General features: G+C 35.7%; 1 protein-coding gene across 7 annotated transcripts in view; it reads left to right on the top strand.

Annotated features, from left to right (window-relative positions):
* DMXL1 (Dmx like 1) overlaps positions 1-25,968 on the top strand; it is a 78,260-nt gene that overhangs the window by 16,956 nt on the left and 35,336 nt on the right. For all 7 annotated transcript variants that reach the window (XM_034432815.3, XM_034432816.3, XM_034432817.3 and 4 more), the window contains exons 8-27: positions 1,525-1,711; positions 1,927-2,092; positions 3,040-3,252; positions 5,140-5,387; positions 5,480-6,134; positions 6,381-6,502; positions 8,300-8,389; positions 8,605-8,707; positions 9,976-10,092; positions 10,943-11,164; positions 11,473-13,119; positions 13,905-14,015; positions 14,518-14,687; positions 14,838-14,935; positions 17,883-18,048; positions 18,894-19,146; positions 19,720-20,789; positions 21,410-21,601; positions 21,828-21,904; positions 25,574-25,701. In XM_034432815.3, the coding sequence (XP_034288706.2) occupies positions 1,525-1,711; positions 1,927-2,092; positions 3,040-3,252; positions 5,140-5,387; positions 5,480-6,134; positions 6,381-6,502; positions 8,300-8,389; positions 8,605-8,707; positions 9,976-10,092; positions 10,943-11,164; positions 11,473-13,119; positions 13,905-14,015; positions 14,518-14,687; positions 14,838-14,935; positions 17,883-18,048; positions 18,894-19,146; positions 19,720-20,789; positions 21,410-21,601; positions 21,828-21,904; positions 25,574-25,701 (6,035 nt within the window). The remainder of the gene's footprint in view (positions 1-1,524; positions 1,712-1,926; positions 2,093-3,039; positions 3,253-5,139; positions 5,388-5,479; positions 6,135-6,380; positions 6,503-8,299; positions 8,390-8,604; positions 8,708-9,975; positions 10,093-10,942; positions 11,165-11,472; positions 13,120-13,904; positions 14,016-14,517; positions 14,688-14,837; positions 14,936-17,882; positions 18,049-18,893; positions 19,147-19,719; positions 20,790-21,409; positions 21,602-21,827; positions 21,905-25,573; positions 25,702-25,968) is intronic.

Raw genomic sequence — 25,968 nt, forward strand, 5'->3', positions numbered from 1 at the left:
ATCCTCTGGAGCCAGCCTTGCGTAACCTCCCGGGTAGCCAGTACCAGCCAGGAGGGACATGGGTCCAGTAAACATGTGGTTGCATTTAACCTCCCCAGAATCCTGTCCACAACCTCAGGAGTCACAGGATCGAACTCGTCCCAGATAACATTCTCAAGACCCGCCTCAGCCACCCTGCCGGAATCTACCCAGTCAGAGTCCAAGCCTTCCCGAATCTGAGTGATTTTATCGTGCGGATACTATGCAAAATCCTCAGCCTGCCCTTGCAAGGGGTCCTCCCGCGCTCCCTGATGGAGGAGGGAGCGGGTCACTCTAAACAAGGCGGCTGGGTGGTTATCTGCCGATAATATTATTATTATTATTTTCATTAAACATGAAACTCATTCAACTGAACATTTAAAAATGTATCATAAATACCATTGAATGGTGCTAATTGTTGATACAGGTGGCTGCCAACGTTGTTGTTATTAAAGACAAAAAAAAAGTCTGGTAGTGGATGTGGCAGTGCCTGGAGACAGCAGAATAGAAGAGAAAGAACTGGAGAAGATAACAAAATACAAAGACCTACAAATAGAAATAGAACAACTATGGCAAAGGCAAGCAAGGGTAGTACCAATAGTAATAGGAGCCTTGGGTGCAGTCCCAAGACAACTGGAGCACCACTTAAACACCATAGGCATTGACAAATTTGCCATCAGTCAATTTCAGAAGGTGGCTTTACTTGGAACAGCTTCCATCCTGCGACAATATCTGTGACACCATCAAACATCAAGATTTGCCTATCCCAGGTCCTTGATAAGGACTCAATAGATAGACAAAAATGCCAAACCCAATCTGAACACCTGACTGCAATTAATAATAATAGTAATAATAATGAGGAAAAAGTTGTTGAAAATAAGGTGAAGATATTGTGAGACACTTGAATACAGACGGATCGTCATTTGGAACACAACATGCAGATACCACAATTGTCGAAAACTGAAGTGTACAATTTATTGATGTCGCTGTACCAGGAGACGCCAGAGTCAAAGAAAAAGAACTGGAAAAAATCACTAAATATCACAACCTGGCCATCAAAACTATGCAATTAGGGGTGAAATGTGACAGTGATACCCATTGTACCCAGATCATGTCCAAGAATTTTACAAAGTACATCAAGAAATTGCAGCTTCCTGCAATGACACCAGTGGAACTGCAAAAGACTACGCTACTCAGAACAACATACATTTTAAGAAAATACTGGCAGCATCCAGTATCAACCATCAATGCCAGTCAATGATATTTGAGATACATCTTTAAATTTTTAGTTGACTTAGTTTCATGTTTAATGAATAAAAGTATATAAAAAACTGCAATCCGGCATTAAAAATAAATAATGTTTCCATGAGATTTTTAAGCGTCTATTGCCCAAAACAAATGTATATGAAATCAAAGTATGTGGTATTGCAATAACTGAATAGGATTCAAAAATCCTCTTTCTGAAATTTATATTTTCTTTTTGCTTAACTTGGCTTTCCTTCCTAGTGGTGCTGTGTGTAATGTACTGCTGACCTGCTGCAAAGACAATATATGCCGCCTCTGGGCAGAAACTCTGTTGCCTAATGATAGCCTCTTATACGAAGGTGGATATAACCATTGGCCTGAGCCAGTGAAATTAAATAACTTTAAGAGGAATGCTTCTAGCAAAGAAAGCATGAAAAATGCCTTAGAGGTAAGAAGCGATATCTACCAGATATTAATAATTGATAAGGCCTGATTTGAACATTTAGTTTGAAAATGAGTTTTTATCTGTATTTTAAGACAGATAGCTATCCACCCCTATTTAAATGTAATCAGAGGGTTCTGTTCAGAATTGTACATACATATAGAAAATATTTTTCTGCATTTCATTATGTCATATGAACAATATATTCCTGGTCTCAACAGTTAAATCTAAGACCTTTCCGACGAGGAAGAAGAAGATCAATAGCACTTGCACATACTGGATACTTGCCCCATCAGCAAGACCCTCATGTAGTTCATCGAAACAGCCCATTGCAATCAAATGCACTTTGCCATTTCCACATTGCTGCCAGCATCAATCCAGCCACAGGTGATAAAGAATAAGCAAACTTAATTCTAGGATAAGTGGGTTCAATTTAGATTTATCTCTATAAAGCACATTATACTTGGGAAGAGCCTTGGTGGTGCAGCAGACTAAAGCACTGTTAAATAACACCAGCTGCCTGCAATTACTGCAAGTTCAAATCTCGCCAGGCTCAAGGTTGACTCAGCCTTCCATCCTTTCGAGGTAGGTAAAATGAGGACCCGGTTTGTGGGGGCAATAAGCTGATTTTGTATAAAAAAGAACACCGCTTGGGGGGGGGGGGCGAATGCCCTACTAAGCAGGTATATGCAAAAGTATGAAGGCTATTGCTTAACACATTGTAAGCCGCCCTGAGTCTCCGGAAAAGGGCGGCATATAAATCGAACCAATAAATAAATAAATAAATAAATACTATATTGTTTATAGATGCTAAAATTGTGCTGAAAAGAGAATATAATTTTAAAGTTGTAAAACAAAAATGTTGCTTTGAAAATTCTTCCTACTGCATCAGCAGTTATTAATAGTATTTATGATTGCATTTATTGTGAATTGTTTTTATTGTGATTTTATGGATGTTTTTAGTTTCATATATTGCAAGCTTCCTAAAGAGGAATTAATAAATATAAATGTGATTTGTAGCAATGATGATACCATAACATTCAGTAACTTTTGTTGTAAGTCTTCATACAGCTTCATATGAAGAATGCTGACAATTTGGTTTTTAAGGTAATTAGTGTTAATTAGAGTCATTATAGCAAATTGGTCTACAAAAGATCAGTAATCTTAGTTCTGCTAAACAGAGTATCCTGGTAAATTACTGATTAGTACCTGCTGCTGGAAAAGAAAATTATCTGTCCTGAAATTATATATATGTACCTTACTAAAGTAGTCACTAAAACCTAAAAATAATTTAAATGTGTGTTTCTGAATAGAATGTATATTTTTGTTTGTAGACATTCCCTTGCTCCCTTCTATCATGTCTCTGAGTCTTAATGAAAGTGAAGAAAAAAGTGGTCCTTTTGTAGTGCACTGGCTAAATAATAAAGAATTACATTTTACCCTATCAATGGAGGTTTTTTTGCAACAGTTTAAAAGAAATTTTGAGCATATTTCCTCAGAAGCCAGCACTGAAGAACCTAATCAGATGACTTTCAAATCTGATGAAGGTAAAATGGATATTTTTATCTTCTCTCACTGTTTTCCGGCTGCATGGAACAATGAATCAATACATGTACACTGGCTATTTTAGAATGTGGAAATATTCCCTGTGTTTTACATAGAATCTTATGACCTAGGCAGTATAAACATTTATGAATTATTTATTTATAGAACTTACAGGGATTCTTATATAATGATCCTAGGCATCTCAAAACTAATATAAACAAAACAACTCTTCCATCAGGTGGCAGATCAAATGCCTCTAAGCTCGACTTAGCCCATTGCTGGGGGGAAGACTAGATCTTCATAGCCTTCCAGAAAGTTAAAATATAGGAATTCTTTGCATGTCAGGTAGAAAGCTATTCTAAAGGGCTGGGGTGGCTACTTTGGATGTATGCCTCCAGGATCCCATCAAGTGACACCATTTAATGGTAGAGATCTGGAGCATACCCACAAAAAAGCTGTCTGTGTGCTGTATAGAGCTTTAAAGGTAAAAAAACAAAATTATTGTAATTGGTCTATTAAAATTATATTAAAAATAATCTAGCATAGTAGTGGTTTTTCTAAGATCACTGATCAGCATTTTATTCAGTATTTGTAAGAGATTGCAAAGGTGCCTAAAGAAAATAAAAACGTAAATTTTCTGGAAGCTTAATAGAATTAAATAAAATAGTTCAGACTATTTAACAAATAGATAAAATACTAAAAAAACACAAATACTTAAAAATAATTGACTAAATCAGGGGTCTCGAAGGTTGGCAATTTTAAGACTTGTGGACTTCATATCCCAGAATTCCTCAACTGCCCAAGCTGGCTGGGGAATTCTAGGAGTTGAAGTCCATAAGTCTTGAAGTTGCCAAATTTGGAGATCCTGAGGCTAAATTATAGAAGTACATCATGAATAAAATACTAACATACTGATTAACTAAAGTACTAAGTGAGTGTCAATGAAACTTTATTATGGTTGGTAACAAGTAAGATGTAACAGAAAGGTAAAAATATAAATAGAATAATTTGATATATTTTTGAGGTCCAAAAATTATAAGATGTTTTCCTATGTTAAGTAATGGTGGCCAAAAGAAATTTTTTGGCTCTCTTGAAAATGTTAGGATTCTGGTCAAATAGTAAAAGCAAATGAGATGGTTCTTAGAAGAGGTGGAAATTCTTAGCAAGTGCAGTTAGGAATAAATATTCAATAGAAGGCAAATTCCTACACATTGTGGCTCTTTATGCAAACAAATATTAGCCTAACAAAGGATTTTATGAAATGAAATGTAACATTTTAAATTATATACCGGTAGTTATTTCAGGAAGAGTGTCTTAATCCTGTACTAGAAACCATATTTTTCGGAGTATAAGACGCACCTTTTTCCCCGCCTACCCACTGGCCCCCACCCTTTGCCTCTTTACCTCTGCCTCCCAGCAGTTACTTCTTGCAGCAAGAAGAAAGAAGCTCCTTTCAGCTTCAGCACAGCACAGTCTAATTAGCACAAGTTGATTGGATCGGCCTCCCGACTCTCAGCTGTTTTGCTCTCAACTGTTTTGTGCGGGCCTCTGCTGCTTGCTGCAAGGAGGTAAATTGCTGGAGCAGATTTTTTTTTCCTTATGCTAATCAAGCTATGCTGAAAACAAAAATGAAAGTAAAGCAGGTTGTTTGCTGTTTGCTGCAAGGAGGCAAAATTGCTGGAAGGCAGAGGCAGTTTTCCCTTTCTTGTTTTCCTCACCAAAAAAGGTAGGTGCATCTTATAGTCCGGTGCGTCTTATACTCTGAAAAATACAGTATAACTATGGAGATGTCTTTCATTAGGATTGTTTCAGAGAAGCTCAAAAAAGCTCTTTTACCCCAAGATTTAAGTATGTTTTTATATATAGATGTCTTCACTTTTTTTATATAGTTCTAGAAACTGATGACAGTAGAGAAGAACAGAGAAGAAATCAAGAACAGAAAGAATTTCCTGGTTTAAATTCAAACTCCATTCCCTTGTCTTCAGCTGTTATTGATCATGAAATTGAAATACAACTAGCTGAATGGAATAAAAATGCAGACATGCTATTTAGTATTCATCCTATGGATGGATCATTGCTTGTATGGCATGTTGATTGGCTAGATGAATACCAACCAGGCATGTTTCGTCAAGTACAGGTACTACAAATTTACAGGTACTATGTATTTAAAAATGTGATTGTTTTGGAAGCTTGACTTGAGTCTGAACTTTTTCTCTCTCTCCTTTTTAGGTGTCGTTTGTTTCAAGGATTCCTGTTGCCTTTCCTACTGGTGATGCAAATTCACTTTGCAGAAGTATAGTGATGTATGCTTGTACAAAAAATGTTGACCTTGCTCTTCAGCAAGGCAAACAAAAACCATCTAGCCTTGGTCGTTCCTGCTCTATGTTAATTTCTTCAGGTCATAGCAAATCACCCAACAATGTAAAACTAAGCATCTTCACCCCAAATGTTATGATGATTTCCAAGCATGCAGATGGATCTCTAAACCAGTGGCTAGTCAGCTTTGCGGAGGAATCTGCTTTTTCAAATGTTCTCAGTATTTGCCACAAATCACGATACTGTGGACATCGTTTCCACCTTAATGACTTGGCTTGCCATTCAGTACTTCCATTGCTACTCACAACCTCTCATCACAATGCAGTGAGGATACCAGTTCTTGATAGCACAGAAGAGGCATCTCCAAAATATCAAAATAAAATTTCTGCCTGCACAACTCAGGATCTTACTGCAGTTTATAGTGAACTTATCCTCTGGAGAGTTGATCCAGTTGGCCCACTGTCTTTTTCTGGTGGTGTTTCTGAGCTTGCAAGAATAAATTCTCTTCACGTATCTGCTTTTTCAAATGTGGCGTGGTTGCCTTGCCTCATACCTAGTTACTGCTTAGGTGCGTTTTCTTTCTTATAAGTAAAATTGGTATACTTTATAGAAAATATACTATGATTGTACAACATTTACAGGAAATTATTGGCAATTCTCACATCAGGAACTCCTTTAAACCGCCTCTCTGAAGAATGTTCAGATATGTACAATCACATAGCCTTTATTAAGCTTTTGATATCTAAAAAAAAGCATAAGATGAAAGCATTGGAATTCTTTTTGTTAAGAGTTATATTTTTCTAATTGTCTTTAGGTGCGTACTGTAATTCACCAAGTGCTTGCTTTGTTGCGAGTGATGGACAACATTTGAGACTCTATCAAGCTATAATAGATGCCAAAAAGCTACTCTGTGAACTGTCAAATCCAGGAATTTCTGTAAGTTAAAGTTCAACTAGAGTTGTAATATTGCCAGTTAAATTTAGTTTACCTATCTGTTCATTTAACCTGAAGATTAATTTTGATTTATGAAAAATATTTTCTAATCTTAGGATCATAGAACCTCTGAAGAAACTACCATATCTTTTTCTTGAGTAGGATTGGTTTAAATAAATGGGGACTTGGGCAATGTTACATGAGTATATTATTTTAGGCATCTTAACCATACTATATTACTGCTGAACTATATAATCTATAAACCACCATCTTTGAAGTATGTTCATTATTATCATTTTTGGACTAAGAATATCCAAAATAAACTTACTAAAAAGTATTAAGTATTAAGTACAAGGAGAATAAATCATCTTAAACTTTTATTTCCCAGTTCCAATATTTCACTATTAGCAGAATTAATGTCAGTGTTCCATTTTTATGTATTAAACACAGACACTCTGAATAAAATACATTTTGATTTTTTTAAAAGACAGCAGTCTTACAATTGCTTAAACTATGAACTAAAAACTGTCATATAAATTTAATTATAATCATTATCAACAATAGTGGGTTTAATTATTTTTATTTCCCAGATTTGTTGCCTTCACAGACTTTGAACATTTAGGATAAAGTTAAATATGTTACATTGTGCCTGAATTAATTGCTTGTTTTAATTTTCATTTCCAAATTCCATCAAAGGTGGAAGTTTAATGTAGAGAAGGGAAGATGACCTGATACTCTTGGTGCCTACCAGGTCGTTAGTTAACTTGGTTTTTTTTCCCGTCATAATACAAAAAGGAACAAATACAAATACAAAAGGAAGCTGTTATCAACAACCAGTATCATCTTTACTTATAAGAATCTCTATGGGGTCTACATCGGTCTCATTGCCATTCTTAAAAATTATATGCTCCATGAATGACTGGAGCTAAGGTTTTGAAGGTTATCTATCTATCTCCCTGCCCAAAATAACTCCGTAATGTTTTATTGAATTATTGCAATGTAAGCAGTTTGCCTTCCATTAAATGCATACTTTCTGATTTGGTCATATTAATACTGGCATTTATTTTGTAAAATCACTGTTATACTCCAAATATCCAGCTTAAAAATACTACACATCCTCATTGAAAGCTACTTGCTAAAAATTGCTTTGAAGGTTTTCTTTTTTGGTCTTTTCTCTCTCTTTCTAACACTATCTCTCTCTGGGCAAAAGCCTCTTGAAGGAGGTAATTTTTTAGGAATTAAAATTCCTAAATTTTATATTTTATATTTTCAATTTTGCTGTTGCTCGATGATGGGCAGTTCACAAAAATTAAAAAGTAACACAAAAACAAAATACAATAGAGAATATTGGAATATCCAGCAGTACCCCAATGACTATTAGAATCCATTGGAGATGAGTGACTATAAATTTAAATAAATAAATAGATTTTATAGCTTTCTGTTTATATTCAAGTAAAAAAAGTGGAAAATATAGTTTGTTCTTGTTTTTATAAGGTAAAATGTAATTTTACTTAATCTATATTTAATTAGTTGATTAAATATTCCATGATATGCAAAATACTTTATCCATTTTGATTCAGTTAAGCATTGCATACACAATACAAAGCAAGAACAAATACATTTTGAAAGTTACTTTTGTTGCTATAAGGAATTACTAGGTTGTTGGTACAAAAAGTAGTTCCTATTTATATAGTATGGCTAATTGTATTAAATAGTGAATCAATAGATCAAAATGAAGAAATTAATGAAATTAATATAATTACATGACAATTAATTACTGGCTTTTGTTACTAACTGCAGAAATACGTTGGCAAATTTTTTAACATCATAAGTCAGCAATCTACAGCTAGACCGGGTTGCATTGTAGAACTGAATTCTATTACAGAGCTGGTAAGATTTACTCTTATATTATCTCATTATGCTTTATTTGAACTTCTTCAGTAAAATATTGATGAATAAAAGACAGCAAAAAACAATGTTAGCCAAATATTTATTGTTAGCCAAGTATTTAATATTTTATATCATAAACTAATTAATTTATTTTTATTGTATTTAGATTGTTGCCACTGTTGATTATATTTAAAATGTATCTGTTTTTAATTTAGCATGGTGAGAAAATGCAGCTACTTCATGTTTTTCAAGAAGATTTCATTATGAATAATAATGAGAATAGATTCTCAGAAAAAGAGTCAATACTACTTGATCCTGGTAAAGCATATACATTTTAAATCTTAAGTAAAATTTATTTTGTAATAAGCACTTTTGATTGTAGCTTTAAGTTTGTAGTAAAACAGTTAATATATTTTATAATCAGATACTGACATTTCTTTCCTACACTAAAATATTAATAATTTAGCGATACATACAAATACGACTTTTAGTTTTACCTGTTCTTTGACATGGGGAGGTGTTGATATATACAGTTTTATGCCTGAATTTAATTGTTTTGTTTCTGTTTTTAGATTTTATAACTTGAAATTTCTCTTGTTCACTGTGGGAACAGAAAGATAGAAATTTAATAATAATAAATATCTGTCAAAGGTTTTTTTTCTCCTAAATTCATTTTTATTCAAACGGCATAGAAAGAGAATCATGTCAGGCAAATATTACAAAGTTTAATATGTTATTCTTATGTAAAACTGTAATAATTATCAACAAGAAATAAAAAGCATAGGACTGAGCCTAACCAAATGGAAGAATGAGGCTGAATGAATTGCAGAGAGGATTGTATGACTTCTGATTACAAATTCAATATGTCATTGTTAAAAAATCCTTGAGTTTAAAAGAAAAGAATTTCCATGACAAAACAAAGTTGTCTTTCTGGGACAAATATCCATTTTTAATTGGTGTCTTGCAACATTAGTTTTATGTTTATGAAGAATTTATTATGAAGGAAACTTCAGAAGTTGTATTTTGTCTATAATCTGAAATAGTATAGTCATTTTATCTCTCTTACATGTGCTATACATTAGTCAAAGCCAAGAAGTATAAATAAGAACAAACAACTGATTTTCCTCTAAATGTAAATATAGTCATATTCTGTGCTGCAGGTTGCCACTGATAGTGTTTTTAAAATTGGTCCAGCAGCTCCTTTCTCAAATCGCATTGACTTCTGGACTAAATTAAACATAACATTGCAAAACCCCTTAAAGTAGTCCATGCATAGAACATATCATAATAATATGAACCATCTGTGAGGAGTTCGTATGTTTAATGAAGTTAAATTGTTTGATAAAGTTAAATCTGATAAATTTAACCTAATCTGATAAAGAACATAAAGTCCCATTGATACCTTTAGATTACTGTAGTTGCACCATTAGTTCCAAGAAGACTTTTGAATTATAAACTCTAGAGAACTGCAGCTTCTTTAAAAATCAATTTGCAAGACCTAGCTAAAACATACAAAAGAACCATAATAAATAGCTGGAGATGTTCTTAATTGCTGTGTTTTACTGAAAACTTTTTTCTTTTTGCAGGATATCAGGAAAATGGATTTTCTGAAAAATTCTATTTAATTGTAATTGAATATACTCAAAACTGCTCATTGTTACATATGTGGAAATTACATTTGAAATCCCTACCAGTCTCAGTGGGTATGTTCTAAATATTTGACAATATATGTAAGAATTTATACATTATGCTTCTTGATAATTGCAGGATAAATTCATTAAAAATTTATTGAATTTCTCAGTTCTATGTTCTATAATCTCTGAATTCTTTTTCAAATACAGATAAGTATGGTTTTTAGCTGTTCTTTGTCATTGTCTCATATTTTGACTACAGGCACAGGCAAATTATTAATAAAGTAAAATAATATTTCAAAACTCTTGTGTCTAAGACTAAATAGACAATGTATATACTAGCTTTTGGGTGGTGCACTAATCTATAAGAATTAGAAAGTAGAAGGATATTACAAGCATGTAGAATCCAAAAATGTCGATGAAACTTCCATATAGAAAGAGGTAGTAATAAGGTAGTAATTCTCTTTGTCATTGCAGTCAAAATTATTCTGCTTGAACCTTAATATTAATGAAGGACATGAACTAAATGCTAAGCTTAACATGTTTAATGTTTATAGCTGGTAAAATAGTTCTGTAGAAACATTAGATCCAGTCCATAATGCCTATAGCATGGAATATTGTGCTGGATACAAAAGAATTCATGCTAAAAGAGGTGTCATGGTTCAGATAAAGATCAATATGTCCTGAAAAATATTTTGCACATGAAAGGCAGACCATGTAAATATGAAATATTGTCTTTAGCAACTGGCTCACTCTCTGGTGCTGTTGATTTCTAGTGACTTGTAGAAAAATAGAAAATAGAAAAATATATATGTTTATATAAACATAGAATTTAGTTAATGTAATTTCAGAATATCTTGAAATTTCATAGAACAAATTGTATTTTAAATAAACATTAAATAAAATATCCCAATTTTTGTAGATGAAAAAATAGCTCCTAAGGCATCTGAAACAACATCTCAAGAACAACTGCATTCTTCTCCGGACCAAGAAAAGCTTCACAGTTCCTTTACAAAGAAATACCAAGTTTGCAGAGATAATCTTCAGAGTACCAGCCAATTAGTTCTTTCTTCAGAAATTGTCTATAGTCGAGAACTGAATTTACCAGAAGGAGTGGAGATAGTAAGCATTAAGCCATCAGCAGGTTTGTAAATTAAAAAACAAATAGGGCAGGAGGAAATTATGTACTAACTGACTTTCATTTAACTTTTCTTCAGTTTTTATTAAATCTTAATGGTAATTTGAAAGCCTAATATTTAAAGAAAATTGATATAAAAACAGCTATTAAACTGCGATAAAAGTTATACCATGTTACAACAGTAAACTTGGTTTTATAAACTATAGAGCACTAAGCTTTGCTCTTAGGTTCTGAAAAAAATGCTTGAAAATTTCATGTTTAACTCATTTTTTTCTCTGGTTAGTATTTTAAGGAGTTTTGTGTTTTAATCTTAGGTCACTTAAGTTCTTCTTCAATTTATCCAGTCCACCAAGCTCCTTATCTTCTTGCAACACTTTGCTCAGATGGGAAAGTTAGGTTTTGGAGGTGTAGAATGGCACAAGAAACAGATGTATTATCGAAACCAGAGAATACTAAGAACAGTGGTACGTATGTATGGGAAGAATGGCCATTGCTTATTGAAGATGGACATCTTAGTAGCAGTGCCCTTGAAGTGTCTGGTTTATCTCTTGAAATTAGCTGCGCTCATACAAATCGTTTAGCTGTGGCATACAAGCGAACACCACCCCAAAACAGTAATTCTCAAGATTTTTTTGTGAATGTCGGCATTTTTGAATGTGAATCTACAGGAAGCTCTTGTTGGAACTTGGAACAAACACTTCATTTAGATGAACTAAACCTAACATTGGATTCTCTGAATGTCAATAGTAGTTCAATGGCTTTAGGAAATAAGAACTTAATATTCAGAACAAAGCATTTGGTTCATTTAGACTGGATGTCTAGGGAAGATGGCTCTCATATATTAACAGTAGGCATTGGTTCAAAGCTTTATATGTTTGGTCAGTTGGCTGGGAAAATACAGGAACAAAGTGCTAAGGAAATGCTTGTACTGCCAGTATGGGAAAATGCTAAAACCGCTTGTACATCTAGATTTATACTGTTACGATGTGTGGATTTGGTCTCATCAGTAGAAGGTTCACCTCCTTTACCAGTTTCTTTGTCTTGGGTTCGTGATGGTATCCTTGTGGTTGGGATGGATTGTGAAATGCATGTTTATTCTCAATGGCAGCCATTTTCAAAGCAAGATCCCATTACTGCAGAATCTTACAGTGGTAGTACACCATCTATAACAAGTTTAGTTAAACAAAGCCAGTCTGGTGTTCCCCCGCTAAAGCGAACATTAACCCGATCTATGGCTAGCTTTGCTCAAAAACTTGGTGGGAAACGAAATATATTTGATCTGTCACTGGAGATGGAAGATTCTGGTCTTTTTGAAGCAGCTCATTCATTATGTCCTACTTTACCTCAGTATCATCCTGTGCAACTTTTGGAACTCATGGATCTAGGGAAAGTACGTAGAGCGAAGGCCATTTTATCTCATCTAGTCAAATGCATTGCTGGAGAAGTTATTGCCTTAAGTGACCCCTGCCATGAGAAAAGATATCGCTCTCTCTCAATCTGTGCTAGTGGGAGTAGTACAAGAGACCCTATGACATTTAACAGATGTGTAATAACAGACTATACAGAAATAGATTCTGTTCCACCGCTTCCTTTGTATGCATTGCTTGCTGCTGATGAAGAATATTCCTATGCTTGTACTGAAAAGTCAAATACTCCAAAGAACCTTAACAAACATGTGACTGATGAAAATTATGAGGATCTATTTCAAAATTCCAGCCTGTATACAGATGAACTGACTACAATTGAAGTAGATGAAGATGACAAAAAGCCAAAAGTTATTGATCTTTCTCAGTATAATCCAACTTACTTTGGACAAGAGCATGCCCAAGTTCTTTCTCGTCACTTGCTTCATTCTAGCTTACCAGGACTTACCAGGATGGAACAGATGCTATTGATGGCATTAGCTGATACAATTGCCATTACCAGTACTGATATAGGAGAAAGCAGAGACAGAAGCAAAGGTAAGTTTTATAATGACTAATCCAGGTTTTCTTTTTAACAGTCCTGCCTATACTTACTTAACTGAATTAATTAATCAATCAATCAATTGCAAACACTTCTAAACATTATTAGATGCCACTGTTAATACAGAATACATCAATTAATTATGAAGGCTATTGGTTTATAAGAAATTTAATGATACGCAATAGACTAAATTTGATAATTAGAACTGTAAGCCACCCAAAGTCACTGATTGAGATGGGTGGGTATAAAAATTCCATAAATAAATAAAATAGTTTGAGTTGGGAAGTACACAAGGAAAATTAATACTATATTTTATTTCCATAGTTACTGTTATTTTTTAGAATTAAGTTTACTACTTCCTAGGAAAGTATTTTACCCAGTGTACAAATAGAAACATTTTGCTTAAAGGTTTGAAGTTTGAAAGTTAGAAGAATTACCTCTTTTTCTATATGGACTGGCAAATTTCCATATACTGCAATACTTATGGGGAAACCATTAGCTTCACAGCAACATTTTCTTCTGAATTTAGTAATATGGATCTTAAATAAAAAAAATACTGTAGGGCTCTATTTGTCTGCTACAATGATGTTACTTAATATTATGTTAATTCTTGATTGCTTTAAAATCCATTATAGTACATAAATTTGTTACCCATTCCCTATATTGTGAAACTATGCCGAACAAGTACGACTTAAATATATATGAATAATGGAAAATGTGGCAAATAATTATAGAGTTTTGTTTAAAGAGTTTCATTTTATAGATTAAATCTCATTCATAGGAGGAGAAACACTTGACGAATGTGGTTTGAAGTTTCTTTTGGCAGTTCGTCTTCACACTTTTATGACAACTTCTCTGCCACCTGCTCACAGAGCTCAGCTATTATATCAAGGTAAATATTTTCTTCACTCTTTGTGAGACACTAATGCAAAACAGAACAATATTTTAGATATAACTAGGATTGTTTCTGAGGAAATGTGAGCTTTGGAAATGGAGAAACTTTGGCATAGTGCTGATAATCAAGAGATGCACTGAACAATTGAATACTACAGATTTTTCTAACTGTTTTTGTCTATAGGATAGCCTCATCAAGTCTCTGTGTGTATAGATGTATTTTTAAATAGTTAGGTACAGGGATCTAAGTTTTTGTTTTATTTGTGGCATACAGACTTAATAAATATTTTGTGTTTTACAACATTTTAAGTGTAGCTATTTACAAGTCATTACTCATACAAATTATGACAACATGATTTTTTTGTATGTTACTTCATGTTACCAACTTTTTTTTAAAAAAAGCATCAGAAAAAGAATCACTAAATATTTTTAAGGTAATTTAGTTATCAATTATAAAGTAAATTAAATAATTATAAAGTAATTATTTGTGATTATTTCAGGTTTGTCTTCGAGTCATTTTGCCTGGGCGTTTCACTCTATTGCAGAAGAAGAACTTCTAAACATGCTTCCTGCAGTACAGAAAGGTGATCCAACATGGTCAGAGCTCAGAGCTATGGGAATAGGATGGTGGGTTCGAAATACCCATAATTTGCGCAGATGCATTGAGAAGGTAAAGGCAGTTTGTAACAAACTATGAGTTGATTTAACTTATTCTGTGTATTAAATATAAATTATTTCATTAATTGCTCAAAATGTCTCTGGACATAATTATGACAAAATACTACATTTGAAACCACAAAATTTACTATTATCCTTTCAGGTCGCTAAAGCAGCCTTTCAAAGAAACAATGACCCTCTTGATGCAGCCATTTTCTATCTTGCAATGAAAAAGAAGACTGTAATTTGGGGACTATACAGGTACAATTTTAAAGCAGAATTTGTAATTCAACATATATTGCAACTAGTTTTTTTGCATTCCTACTGCTTGATAGAAGTAGCAGACATTCCAGTAGTATCTAAAAGACATTAAGGAGCAACATAGAGCAAGTGAGAGAGAGAGAGAGAGATGATAGATCTATCGAGAGAGAGAGAGATCCTTAATGTCCTTTATGTATTATTGGAATACCTCCAAAATTTTTCAGAGTCCTAAATTTCTCGTTCCTTGAACTCAAATTAGCTTATATTTACTACATAATTTATATCAACACTACTGGGCCCCTTTCAAGGATAATATAATATAACATAACTTCCACATTTTTACTTGAGGCTGTACTTTTGTGGTCATCTAATAGAAATATAGAATAATAAAAGGAAACAACTGGATATAGAGGTTCAACTAAGGCATAGGCCCGTGTTGGCAAACCTATGGCACACGTGCCGGAAGTGGCACGCAGAGCCATGTTGCTCAGCATGCATGGTGTTGCCCATTCTTCTTCCAGGTTTCTAGGGCACGCATGCGCGCCCGCCAGCTAGTCTGCTGGTTACTGATGCGCATGCACGTGCGATGATCAGCTGGCATTTAACATCTTAGTGCGTGTGCGCACCGTCCATGCCATCATTGCCCGCATGGAGCCCCAGGATTCCACCCTTTGCCAGCCAGGAGCGCTACCGCCAGTTGCTCCCATGCGCCCGGATGCCTGCCTGCCTCATCAGCACCACCATGAAGAAAGGCCCCGAAGTTGCGCTGTCTGAGATCCATGTGGGCTGCCGCAGGGGGAGGCCAGGTAAGGCTGGCTGGACGCTACCCGGAGCTGAGCTCAAGGCTGGCAGGAGGAGGAACATTGCCTCTTAGCCGGCACGAACTTTCTGCTGCCGTAGCCTGCCACCATCCCCTCTTCCCCGACAGCTCCTGCCACTGCCACGCAAAAACCACTGCCAAGGGGGGCGAGGGGGCAGTGGTGGCAAGGATGGGTGGTCCGGGACTTCCCTGTCTATGCAGACTTCTGGCATAGCCCCAGGCCTCCGGAGGGAGGGAGGGAAGCCCCGGCATGTGCTCCTGCCGCTGCCATTCCCTTGCCCCAGGAAGAACGGTTCTCATGCTGCCGCTTCTCTGGCAGCACCAGAGGTAGCACCTTTCTGCCAGGGTAGAAAGGATGAGAGCAGGCTGTGGTGGCAGGCCGTTCTTGCCAGGTAACAGACAGACTGCTCCTGGAGCAGGCAGGAGAAGGAGAAGCCACCCACGGGGAGGCGAGCTGCCCCAGGAAGACTGGAGGAGAGCACAGTTCCTTACTCATGGAGATCCACTGGCGGGGAAGTGGTTGCGGAAAGCGGTAAGAAGTGCGCGAGCCAGGAAGCGGTTATGCTCCCTGGCCGGAGAGGGTTGCACGTTCCGCCAGCAAAGGTTTGTGCAACCCTCTCCAGCCAGAGAGCATGACCGCTTTCTGGCCAGCACACCTCTTACTGCGACCACTTCCCCACCAGTAGATCTCCATGAGTGAGAAGATGCACTCTCCTCCGGTCCTCCTGGGGGGGCTCGTCTCCCTGCTGGCAGCTTCTCCTTCTCCTGCCTGCTCCAGGAGCAGTCTGTTTGTTATCTGGCAAGGACGGCCTGCCACCACAGCCTGCTCCTGTCCTTTCTCAGGAGCAGCCTGAGACTCTGCTTTCCTTAGCAAAGCACTTCATCATTGCAGTGCAGGCGCCGGGGGATCCGTGCAGCTAATAACCCACCCCTCCTCAGCCTCGGTCACGCCGCAAGGCTGTAACTCGAGGAGAAGACGGAAAGGGGGGGAGTCCAAACTGAAGGTACCTCGAGCAAGCCGCAGCGCTATTACGCAGGGCTCCGAGTGGTTGGAGAAGAAGCAGAAATAGCATCCAGGGCTGTACTTTCAGCGGGTAAGCAACACTGCGTCTGCTGTGAGAAACTTTGGGCAGAGAGGGCGGGAGCAGGCTGTGGGGAACAGCCTGTCTCTTAGCTGGCGAGAACTGCGAGCTTTTCCGGCAGCATGAGAACCGCTCTTGCTGGGGGCAAGGGAGTGGTGGCAGCAGGAGCAGCAGGCCGGGGCTTCCCTCCCTCCCCCGGAGGTCTGGGGCTATGCCAGAAGTCTGCTCAGGCGGGGAGACAGGAAAGTCCCAGACTGCCCTTAAAATAACGACTTTCCAGGCCCAAAATGGGGTGGGGGAGCGAAGTGCATGTGCAGGGCGCGCATGCATGGGGGGGTCGTGTATACATGTGGGAGGGTTCGCATTGCATTATGGGTGGCACGTACGCAAGCTGTTGCGCGCGCACATACATGAGAAAAAGGTTTGCCAACACTGGCATAGGCTATCTGCTATCTAGCCAGATATGAGTCACCAGATACAAAACAGAAACAGAATAATACTCAGTGATATGAAAGTGATTGCTTTTGAGGAAATCACTTGTTGTACATGATATTGGGTTCATAAAACAATTCAAGTGATAAATAAATACTTAAATTTGGATTAAATTTTTGGATTTTAAAACAATATAAAAGAAGGGAATGGAAAGACATAATTGAATGTGAACTCCCATGCTCTTAAAGATCAGAATATAGGGGTTTTGTTTAACTGGGCAATTCTCCCAGTTTCAAAATCTTTTATCAAGTAGTTTGTAATTACTGAAAGTTTGAGAAACATTATTTTATGTGCCTTATTTCAATATCTTCTGATGGCTTATTTTTGACATGGCATTTATCTGAGCATATTATTGTATCATAAGCATATCACCCAAGTTAAATATTGGCCATTTCTAATTGCACATGTAGAATTTTAGCAGCAACTTGGTTTTTAAAATATGCCATTTGGAATCTAAGAGCATGTGTTTCTTTGATAAATATAATTTTTTCAGTTTTTTCTGAAACTGTACATTGTACATTGTGACAATAGTTATAAATGATTACATTGGCAGGTCTCTAAAAGATACTAAAATGACACAGTTCTTTGGGAACAATTTTACTGAGGACAGATGGCGTAAAGCAGCACTGAAGAATGCTTTTTCATTGCTAGGCAAGCAACGTTTTGAACATTCTACAGCATTTTTTTTATTGGCTGGCCACTTAAAAGATGCCATTGAGGTAACTAATATGTTTTCTTCAGAAAACCTTATTGAAAAATATTACAATGCATCTAATAATGTATTTACACAGACCCAATGTTTTAAGAGTACAAGCAGATTTGAATGTTATGTTGAAGTCCAGGTATATGCTTAATAGCATCCTCTAAATATGGTTTGGTCAGATATGAATATAAATATGTAGTACACTTAAACTGATTGAAAATAGGAATAACCTTGTCCAATGTCTATACAAAACAAAAGGAGAATAGAACACTAAAATATGTTTTAATACATAATGGAGAAATTTTCAGTTTAAGGAACCCTAGTGGCTCAGTGATTAAAATGCAGTATTGTGGGCTAACTCTGCCCACAGCCTGAAGTTTGATCGAGGTTAACTCAATCTTCCATCCCTCTAAAGTTGATAAAATAAGTATTCAGGTTGTTGGGGACAGTATGCTGACATTGTAAATAGAGAGTGCAGTATATAAGTCTTAAGTAATATTGCTATAGGCTGAGTATAATCATGGTCCTTAAGTAAGCCCATGTACTCTTTAACTGCTATATATGAAAAAGCTGAAAAACAGGGTTTTGAACATTTTCCTTATGAGAAGAGGAGAAATTCATGAAGGACAGATTTATCAAAGGCTATTGGCCTTGAAGATGCAATGTTATCTTTAGGCTGTAAGCATCATGCCCCAAAAGCCAGTTATAAAGGAACAACAGCAACAGAAGGTTAAGCCTCCATATTATTTGTGTAAATATGCCAGAGGTATCTGGATGGCTGCATACATAATAGGGCTGTGTTTCTTATTTCTGATTGGATCTTTTTTTAAAAAAAAAAAATCCTTTGTTTATTTTAATTAGGTCTGCCTAGAGAAATTAAATGACATTCAGCTAGCTCTTGTAATTGCACGACTCTATGAATCAGAATTTGAAACATCTGGTACTTACAAATCAATTCTTCAGAAGAGAATTCTGGGAAGTAAGCCTCATTCCACTGAAAGTCCATTAAAACCACATTTTGATCCTTTTCTCCGAAGTATGGCTTACTGGATTTTGGAAGAGTATGGTCATGCTCTTGATACTCTTTTAAGCCATCCCACTTTGAATGATGAAGGTAAACTGAGACAATTTAGATCTACTTTTGGAATGTGTGCATGTTATATTTAGCCTTAAATTATTAAATAAACTCTTCTAGTAGTAAGTAATATTCTACATATTGTCCTGGGTGGTTCTCATGAATGGTGAAGAACCGTGGCCTCCAAACCAACTAATGGTGATTTTGAAATGATCAAGTGTTATCTAAATGAAGCATACTACTAGAAGCACAAAACACTGTAGGTGCTGATTTGTTTTTACTATGTCACAGTGTTCTTCCAAAGCATTATCTTGAAGCTTTCCATGATTATTACAACAACGAATGTTAAGGAACTATATTTTTATATTACAACTATATAGTTGTGATGGAATAAAATATATGTGATAGAGGAAAAAGGCTTAAACATTTCATGATAATTCATTTTGCCATGTTAAGAAGTAGAGTAGACATGCTGAACAAGACAATGATTAGAATTTTTTGTGTGTTTCCTTAGGGTATAAATGTGTCATAATATTGACAGCAAGACAACATCTAAATTATTTCTTTTAGAAAATAAATTCTTCATTATTTTTTCATGTGATATCTTTCTAGATGAAGGAAGCTTCTCAAACTGTAGCCCTTCGGTATTTAATTTTTATAATTATCTAAGGACGCATCCTCTCTTGCTGAGACGCCATTTTGGGTCTTCTGATTTATCTTCCACAAGGATATGTGTAACAGGAGAAAATGGGCTGGCAGATGAAATCAATTTAGAGGAACGAAAATTATTCTTTACTGCAGCATATACTCATTTGAAGTCTGGCTGTCCCATGTTGGCTTTAGAAGTATTATCAAAGATGCCTAAAGTGGTCAAAAAGTCAAAGTGTTTAAGAAGAACATTAAGTTTAAGGAACACTAGTAAAGAATGTTCACCCTCTTCTCCAATGCCAGTAGAATCTAAAGATGACCAGTTTTTCAGGACTAACAGGTCAGAACCAGTGCTAAATGGTTTAGGATCATTATCAGATGTTTCACCAGACAGACATTCAGATTCTGATGCTTTGTTTGATTGGAATCAGCCAGCTGCAGTCTTACAAGATGACCCATTGGAATTAAAGTGGGACAGTGACAAAGATGAGGAAAGTGAGGATTCTTGCCTTGTAATGAAACCTTTGCAGCCCAATACAGGTGAAAAAACAAATGAAGTTAGTTCTAGCTGCACTGAAACGTACAGTTCAGGAGGTGAAAATGATGTCTTAGTTTCATCAGAAGACATAATTTGTGTACAGCTGAAATTTAGGGCATGCCTGAAGATTCTTACAGAGGAACTTCGAACATTATCCACGGGCTATGAAGTAGATGGTGGAAAATTAAGATACCAGTTGTATAATTGGCTTGAAAGGGAGGTGGTAGCCCTTCAGAAGACATGTGAATACAATACTGAAGCAGATGATTCTCAGAGAGAAATTATCCCAGTAATGGGTGAAAATTCCTTAAGTGAAAGAGCTGAAGACTTGTCAGATATACAACTAAAAGAAAATATTCAAAGAAGACACTGGCTTATAAAATACCAATCACTTTTGCGAATGTTTCTTAGTTATTGCATCCTCCATGGGTCTCATGGTGGAGGCTTGGCATCTGTACGAATGGAACTGATTTTGCTTCTGCAAGAATCTCAACAGGTAAATAGAAGATTTTTTTTCCTGATTGATTGGGCTTGGGCTTAAATATCAATACATAATAATTTAAATAAATTACTAGCAAACTATTTTTAGCTTATGCGCTTATATCAATTTGATCAAATCTTTCTGGCCCTACATCTAGAATGCTAGATTGTTTTGAGCTATATATTTATAATTTTGTTTTCAGATAAAAACCAGGAAAATTCTAGATAACTTTTTCCTCAATAAAAAGTTTCTAAGTTCATGCTTCCAGTATTTGAACTTTCAGCTTCCTGATAATGAAAATTGAACTGGAAATTTGAAAAATAAAGAAGCTTAGTAGAGCAACTAATGGATTGAAACCTTGGCCTAGAAAATTCAAAGTTATGCTGCCTATTAGTCACTGGGCCAATACTATTGATCCTAGACTTTATTGCAACTTAAACAAACATTTTTCCACAAAATAAACCCTGGATTACTTGTTTTTGTCCACCTTTAGTGGCATTTTTGGATGAGAAAGGAGAATAATTATTTCAATTAACATTGTGTCAATATGTATGTGTGGGTATAGAAGAAAATTCATCTTTGTAGGAAATTTGAAAGTCAAATTATACTCTTTATTTTTCATCCTTTTTATAAAGGAATTTTCGGAGCAATCGTATAGTAATATTGTATCTGAGCAGAGCACAATACCTCTTCTTTTTGCCTGTACTGCAAGTGCCAAAACGGTGGTGGCCAACCCATTATTGCATCTTAGTAACCTGACACATGATATACTACATGCTATTATTTCTCTTGACTCTCCACCCCACCCAGAGGTACAGAACAATAAGGCAAGTATCTATAATTTGACAGTATTTTACTGAACTTTTTAAAAAGATTTTTATTACATTACTTGCTGTAATAATACAGCCATATTAATATTTATATATATATTGGAAGTTGTTTATTTTATGTTTAAATGAATAGCCCTCTAATATCTTGCTTGAACAAGTAAAATAAAAACAAGGTATTCAAGATCATATAAATAATTTTGTCTGAAATATGTCTTTCTTCCAGATACAAGTAATGCACACATTAGCAGCATCTTTATCAGCTTGCATATACCAGTCTCTCTGTGGGGGTCATAACTACAGGTATATATATATTATTTTTTACAAAAATAAGGTTTTTGGCACAATGAGAACAACATTTTTATTTTTCCCTTCTGTGAGGTAGAATCAAAATCTGGTATAAAATGCACAAAATGTTACCTCCTATCTATATCTTAGTTTGTACGGGTAGTACTCGACTTACAACAGTTCATTTAGGGACCATTCAAACTTACAATGGCAAAAATTGTAAATGAAAAAAGTGTCTTGTGACCATGTTTCATACTTACGACCATTGCAGCATCCCCATGTTCATGTGATTAAAATTCGGATGCTTGGCAACTGGTTTATATTTATTACTGTTGTTGTGTTTCAGTGTCATGTAATCAATCACCTTTTGCAACCTCCTGACAAGCAAAGTCAATGGGGAAGCCAGATTCATTGAACAATTGGGTTACTAAGTTAAGAATGTCACTTAACAACTGTGACAAGAAAAGTTGTAAAATGGGACAAAACTCACTTAACAAATGTCTCACTTAGCAAATGTCTCACTTAGCAACATAAATTTTGGGCTCAATTGTGGTCATAAGTTGAGGACTACCTGCATTCTTCAAAAATGGGGTTAGTTATTCTCTGATAATCTAAAGTACTAGGACCTCAATATAAGAAAGGCTATAATTCATTAGTACCATGGTTGATTTATGATATGATATTCATTAAAGATTATTACCATTATTATTGCAATATCTTCATCTCCAGATTACATTTGTATAGTTCGGGAATCCATACTTTTTGACATAAATTTGTATTTAACTAACTATAATACTGATAAATACATTTATTTTACATTGTTAGGTTAATCAGAGTCTACTCAGCTAATATTAAATTGGCTAACTCAGTTAAATTAGAAATATAAGAAAGGTGACAAATTCTTAGATCAGACATGATAAGCAACTGATTAAAACAAACTATAGCTTTTTAATGAGGTAGATCTGATTTGCAGATATCCAAAACTGATTGTTTTATTCTTAATTATACTTCGCTGTTTCCTGATCACCTCTGATAACATCATATTACTTGTATTAGAAAACATTATGTATCTGAGAATTGGCAAACATGTAGAACGATCTTTATTCTATTCCTAGTTTCATATGATAAAGTTGAAGAAATTGCCCGAAAGATGAAATAATTATATCGCCAGTACAGGGTTATGTCTACTCACATAGTTTGAATCTGCTTATTAATTGCTATTGCAGAAACAAGGTTTAGAATTCATACATTTTAAGCAAACATATGAGCAGGGAAAAATACTTTTTTTTTTCTTTTTATGACGTTTCACAAAGCAGTATGGACCATCTTATTAAATATTTCCTTTAAATCTGCTTTTTTTTCAGTATGATCACTCATAAGAAAGTTAAGATTCTATACCATAATTATGAATAACATGAGCAAATATTAAGACAACTTTGGATTCTTTTATATCTAATATTTTGACACTTTCACAAGAGATTTCATGAGATTTAGTATTTTGAAGGTCATTTAGGCTGTAATGTGAGAGCACATTTGATGCAGTGGTTAAGGCATAAGGTAACCAGGATACCATGATTTCTGATGTAAACTGCCATGTAAACTTCTCCAGGCAGTCTCCAAGAACAATTGAACAGGGAAAAAATAGCTGCCATGTAACTCTGAGACTAGTTGTCAGTATTTTAGGGTTCATGAAAAATAAATCTGTGTATTGTAGAACCATCCAAAGTCTTATCTCTACATGCCATTTCTAGTGCTATGTAATTATCTTTCTCCATAAAGAAGCAAGGAAGTCCAAAAATTACGTCATATACTTTTTGTTTCTGAATGTTAAGTTTACCTGATCTTAGTAATAGTATTAAATAACTAATGTATTTAGTAATCAATAAAGCTGACTTTAAATATCAGGTCTCATAATAACAGATGACAATGCAAAATTTTTATAGCTTTTCAGCAGCTAATGTTATTAATGCTCTTGATTAGAATATGTACAGTTGCAAGAAAAAGTATGTGAACCCCTTGGGATTATGTGGAGTTTTGCATGGATTGGTCATAAAATGTGCTCTGACCTTCATCTAAGCCACAACAATAGAAAAACACAGTCTGCTTAAAATAATACTACACAAACATTAGATGTTGCCATGGTTTAATTGAACATAACATGTAAACATTCACAGTGCAGGGAGGAAAAAGTATGTGAACCTTTGGTTGACCGTCCTTTGACAGCAATAACCTCAACCAAACGTTCCCTGTAGTTGCAGATCAGACCTGCACAACGACCTGGAGTAATTTTGGACCACTCCTCTTTACAAAACTGTTTCAATGTAGCAATATTCTTGGGATGTCTGGTGTGAATCGCTCTCTTAAGGTCATGCCACAGCATTTCAATGGGTTGAGGTCAGGACTCTGACTGGGCCACTCCAGAAGGCGTATTCTGTGCTGTTGAAGCCATTTTTTTGTTGAATTTACTTGTATGCTTTGGGTCATTGTCCTGTTGCATCACCCATCCTCTGCGGAGCTTCAGTTGGTGGACAGATGGTCATACGTTTTCCTGCAAAATGTCTTGAAAAACTCTGGAATTAATTTTCCCATCAATGACAACAATCTGTCCAGGCCCTGAGGCAGCAAAGCAGCCCTAAACCATGATGCTCCCTCCGCCATGTTTTACAGTGGAGATGAGGTTTTGATGTTGGTGTGCTGTGCCTTTTTTTCTCCACACATAGTGTTGTGTGTTCTTCCCAAAGAATTTTGGTTTCATCTGTCCACAGTATATTTTGCCAGTAGTGCTGTGGAACATCCAGGTGCTCTTTTGCAAACTTCAAACGTGCTGTAATATTTTTTTGGGACACAATGGCTTCCTCCGTGGTGTCCTCCCATGTACTCCATTCTTGTTTAATGTTGTCCTTATTGTAGATGTGTCAACAAAAATGTTAGCATGTGCCAGAGATTTCTGTAGGTCTTTAGCTGACACTCTAGGATTCTTTACCTCATGAAGCATTCTGCGCTGTGCTCTTTAAGTCATTTTTACAGGACGACCACGCCTAGGGAGAGTAGCAACAGTGCTAAACTTTCTCCATTTGTAGATAGTCTGTCTTACCGTGGACACATGAACATCAAGGCTTTTGGAGATAACTTTGTAACCCTTTCCAGCTTCATGCAAGTCAACAATTCTTGATTATAGGTCTTCTGAGAGCTCTTTTCTGCGAGGCATGGTTCACATCAGACAGTGCTTCTTGAAACCAGTAAACCCAAAACAGGTGTGTGTTTTTAAAGGGCAGGACAGCTGTCAGCAACACATCCAATATCATCACACTGATTGGAGTCAAGGTTGGCTCACTCCTGGCTCCAATTAGCTCTTGGAGAAGTCATTAAGCTAGGGGCTCACATAACTTTTTCCTCCCTGCACTGTGAATGTTTACATGTTATGTTCAATTAAACCATGGCAACATCTAATGTTTGTGTAGTATTATTTTAAGCAGACTGTGTTTTTCTATTGTTGTGACTTAGATGAAGTTCAGAGCACATTTTATGACCAATTCATGCAAAATTCCATGTAATCCCAAGGGGTTCACATACTTTTTCTTGTAACTGTATGAAATAGTTAAGCTAAGTAAATCGTGATTGACCATTATATTCAATCAAAATACCATAATATTGATTTTTACAATTTTGGGTTTTTTTAAATAGTGTATTGCAAGCAAACCAATTCACTGGAATGATTTATCAGACATTGTTGCTCTCTCATCGGCATTCTCTAAGAACAGCAAGTTCAGATGAAACAGTAACACCAAATACTACACCAGCTCAATGGCCAGGTAATCAAGATTTAATTTTCTTCATGCAGTTTTGAATTGTTTGGCTTCTTTGAAGTACAGTATATTGTTCTGTGTTACAACAGGGAGTTTAAAATAGTTTCTTTCCTTTTTCTTCTTCTAATATGACCCTCTGGCTATTAGTTGTTTTTTCTTCCACTTTATATTAAATATAGTATTAGGTAACCTCATGCTGATTAATTATCTTTAAAAATTAAGGCCCACCCACCCATTGATGGGCCCATCCATCTTCAATCTTGGTAACTTCCA

Source organism: Pantherophis guttatus, chromosome 2 (assembly GCF_059756535.1).
Source record: "Pantherophis guttatus breed Tessera chromosome 2, ASM5975653v1, whole genome shotgun sequence".
Classification (NCBI taxonomy): domain Eukaryota; kingdom Metazoa; phylum Chordata; class Lepidosauria; order Squamata; family Colubridae; genus Pantherophis; species Pantherophis guttatus.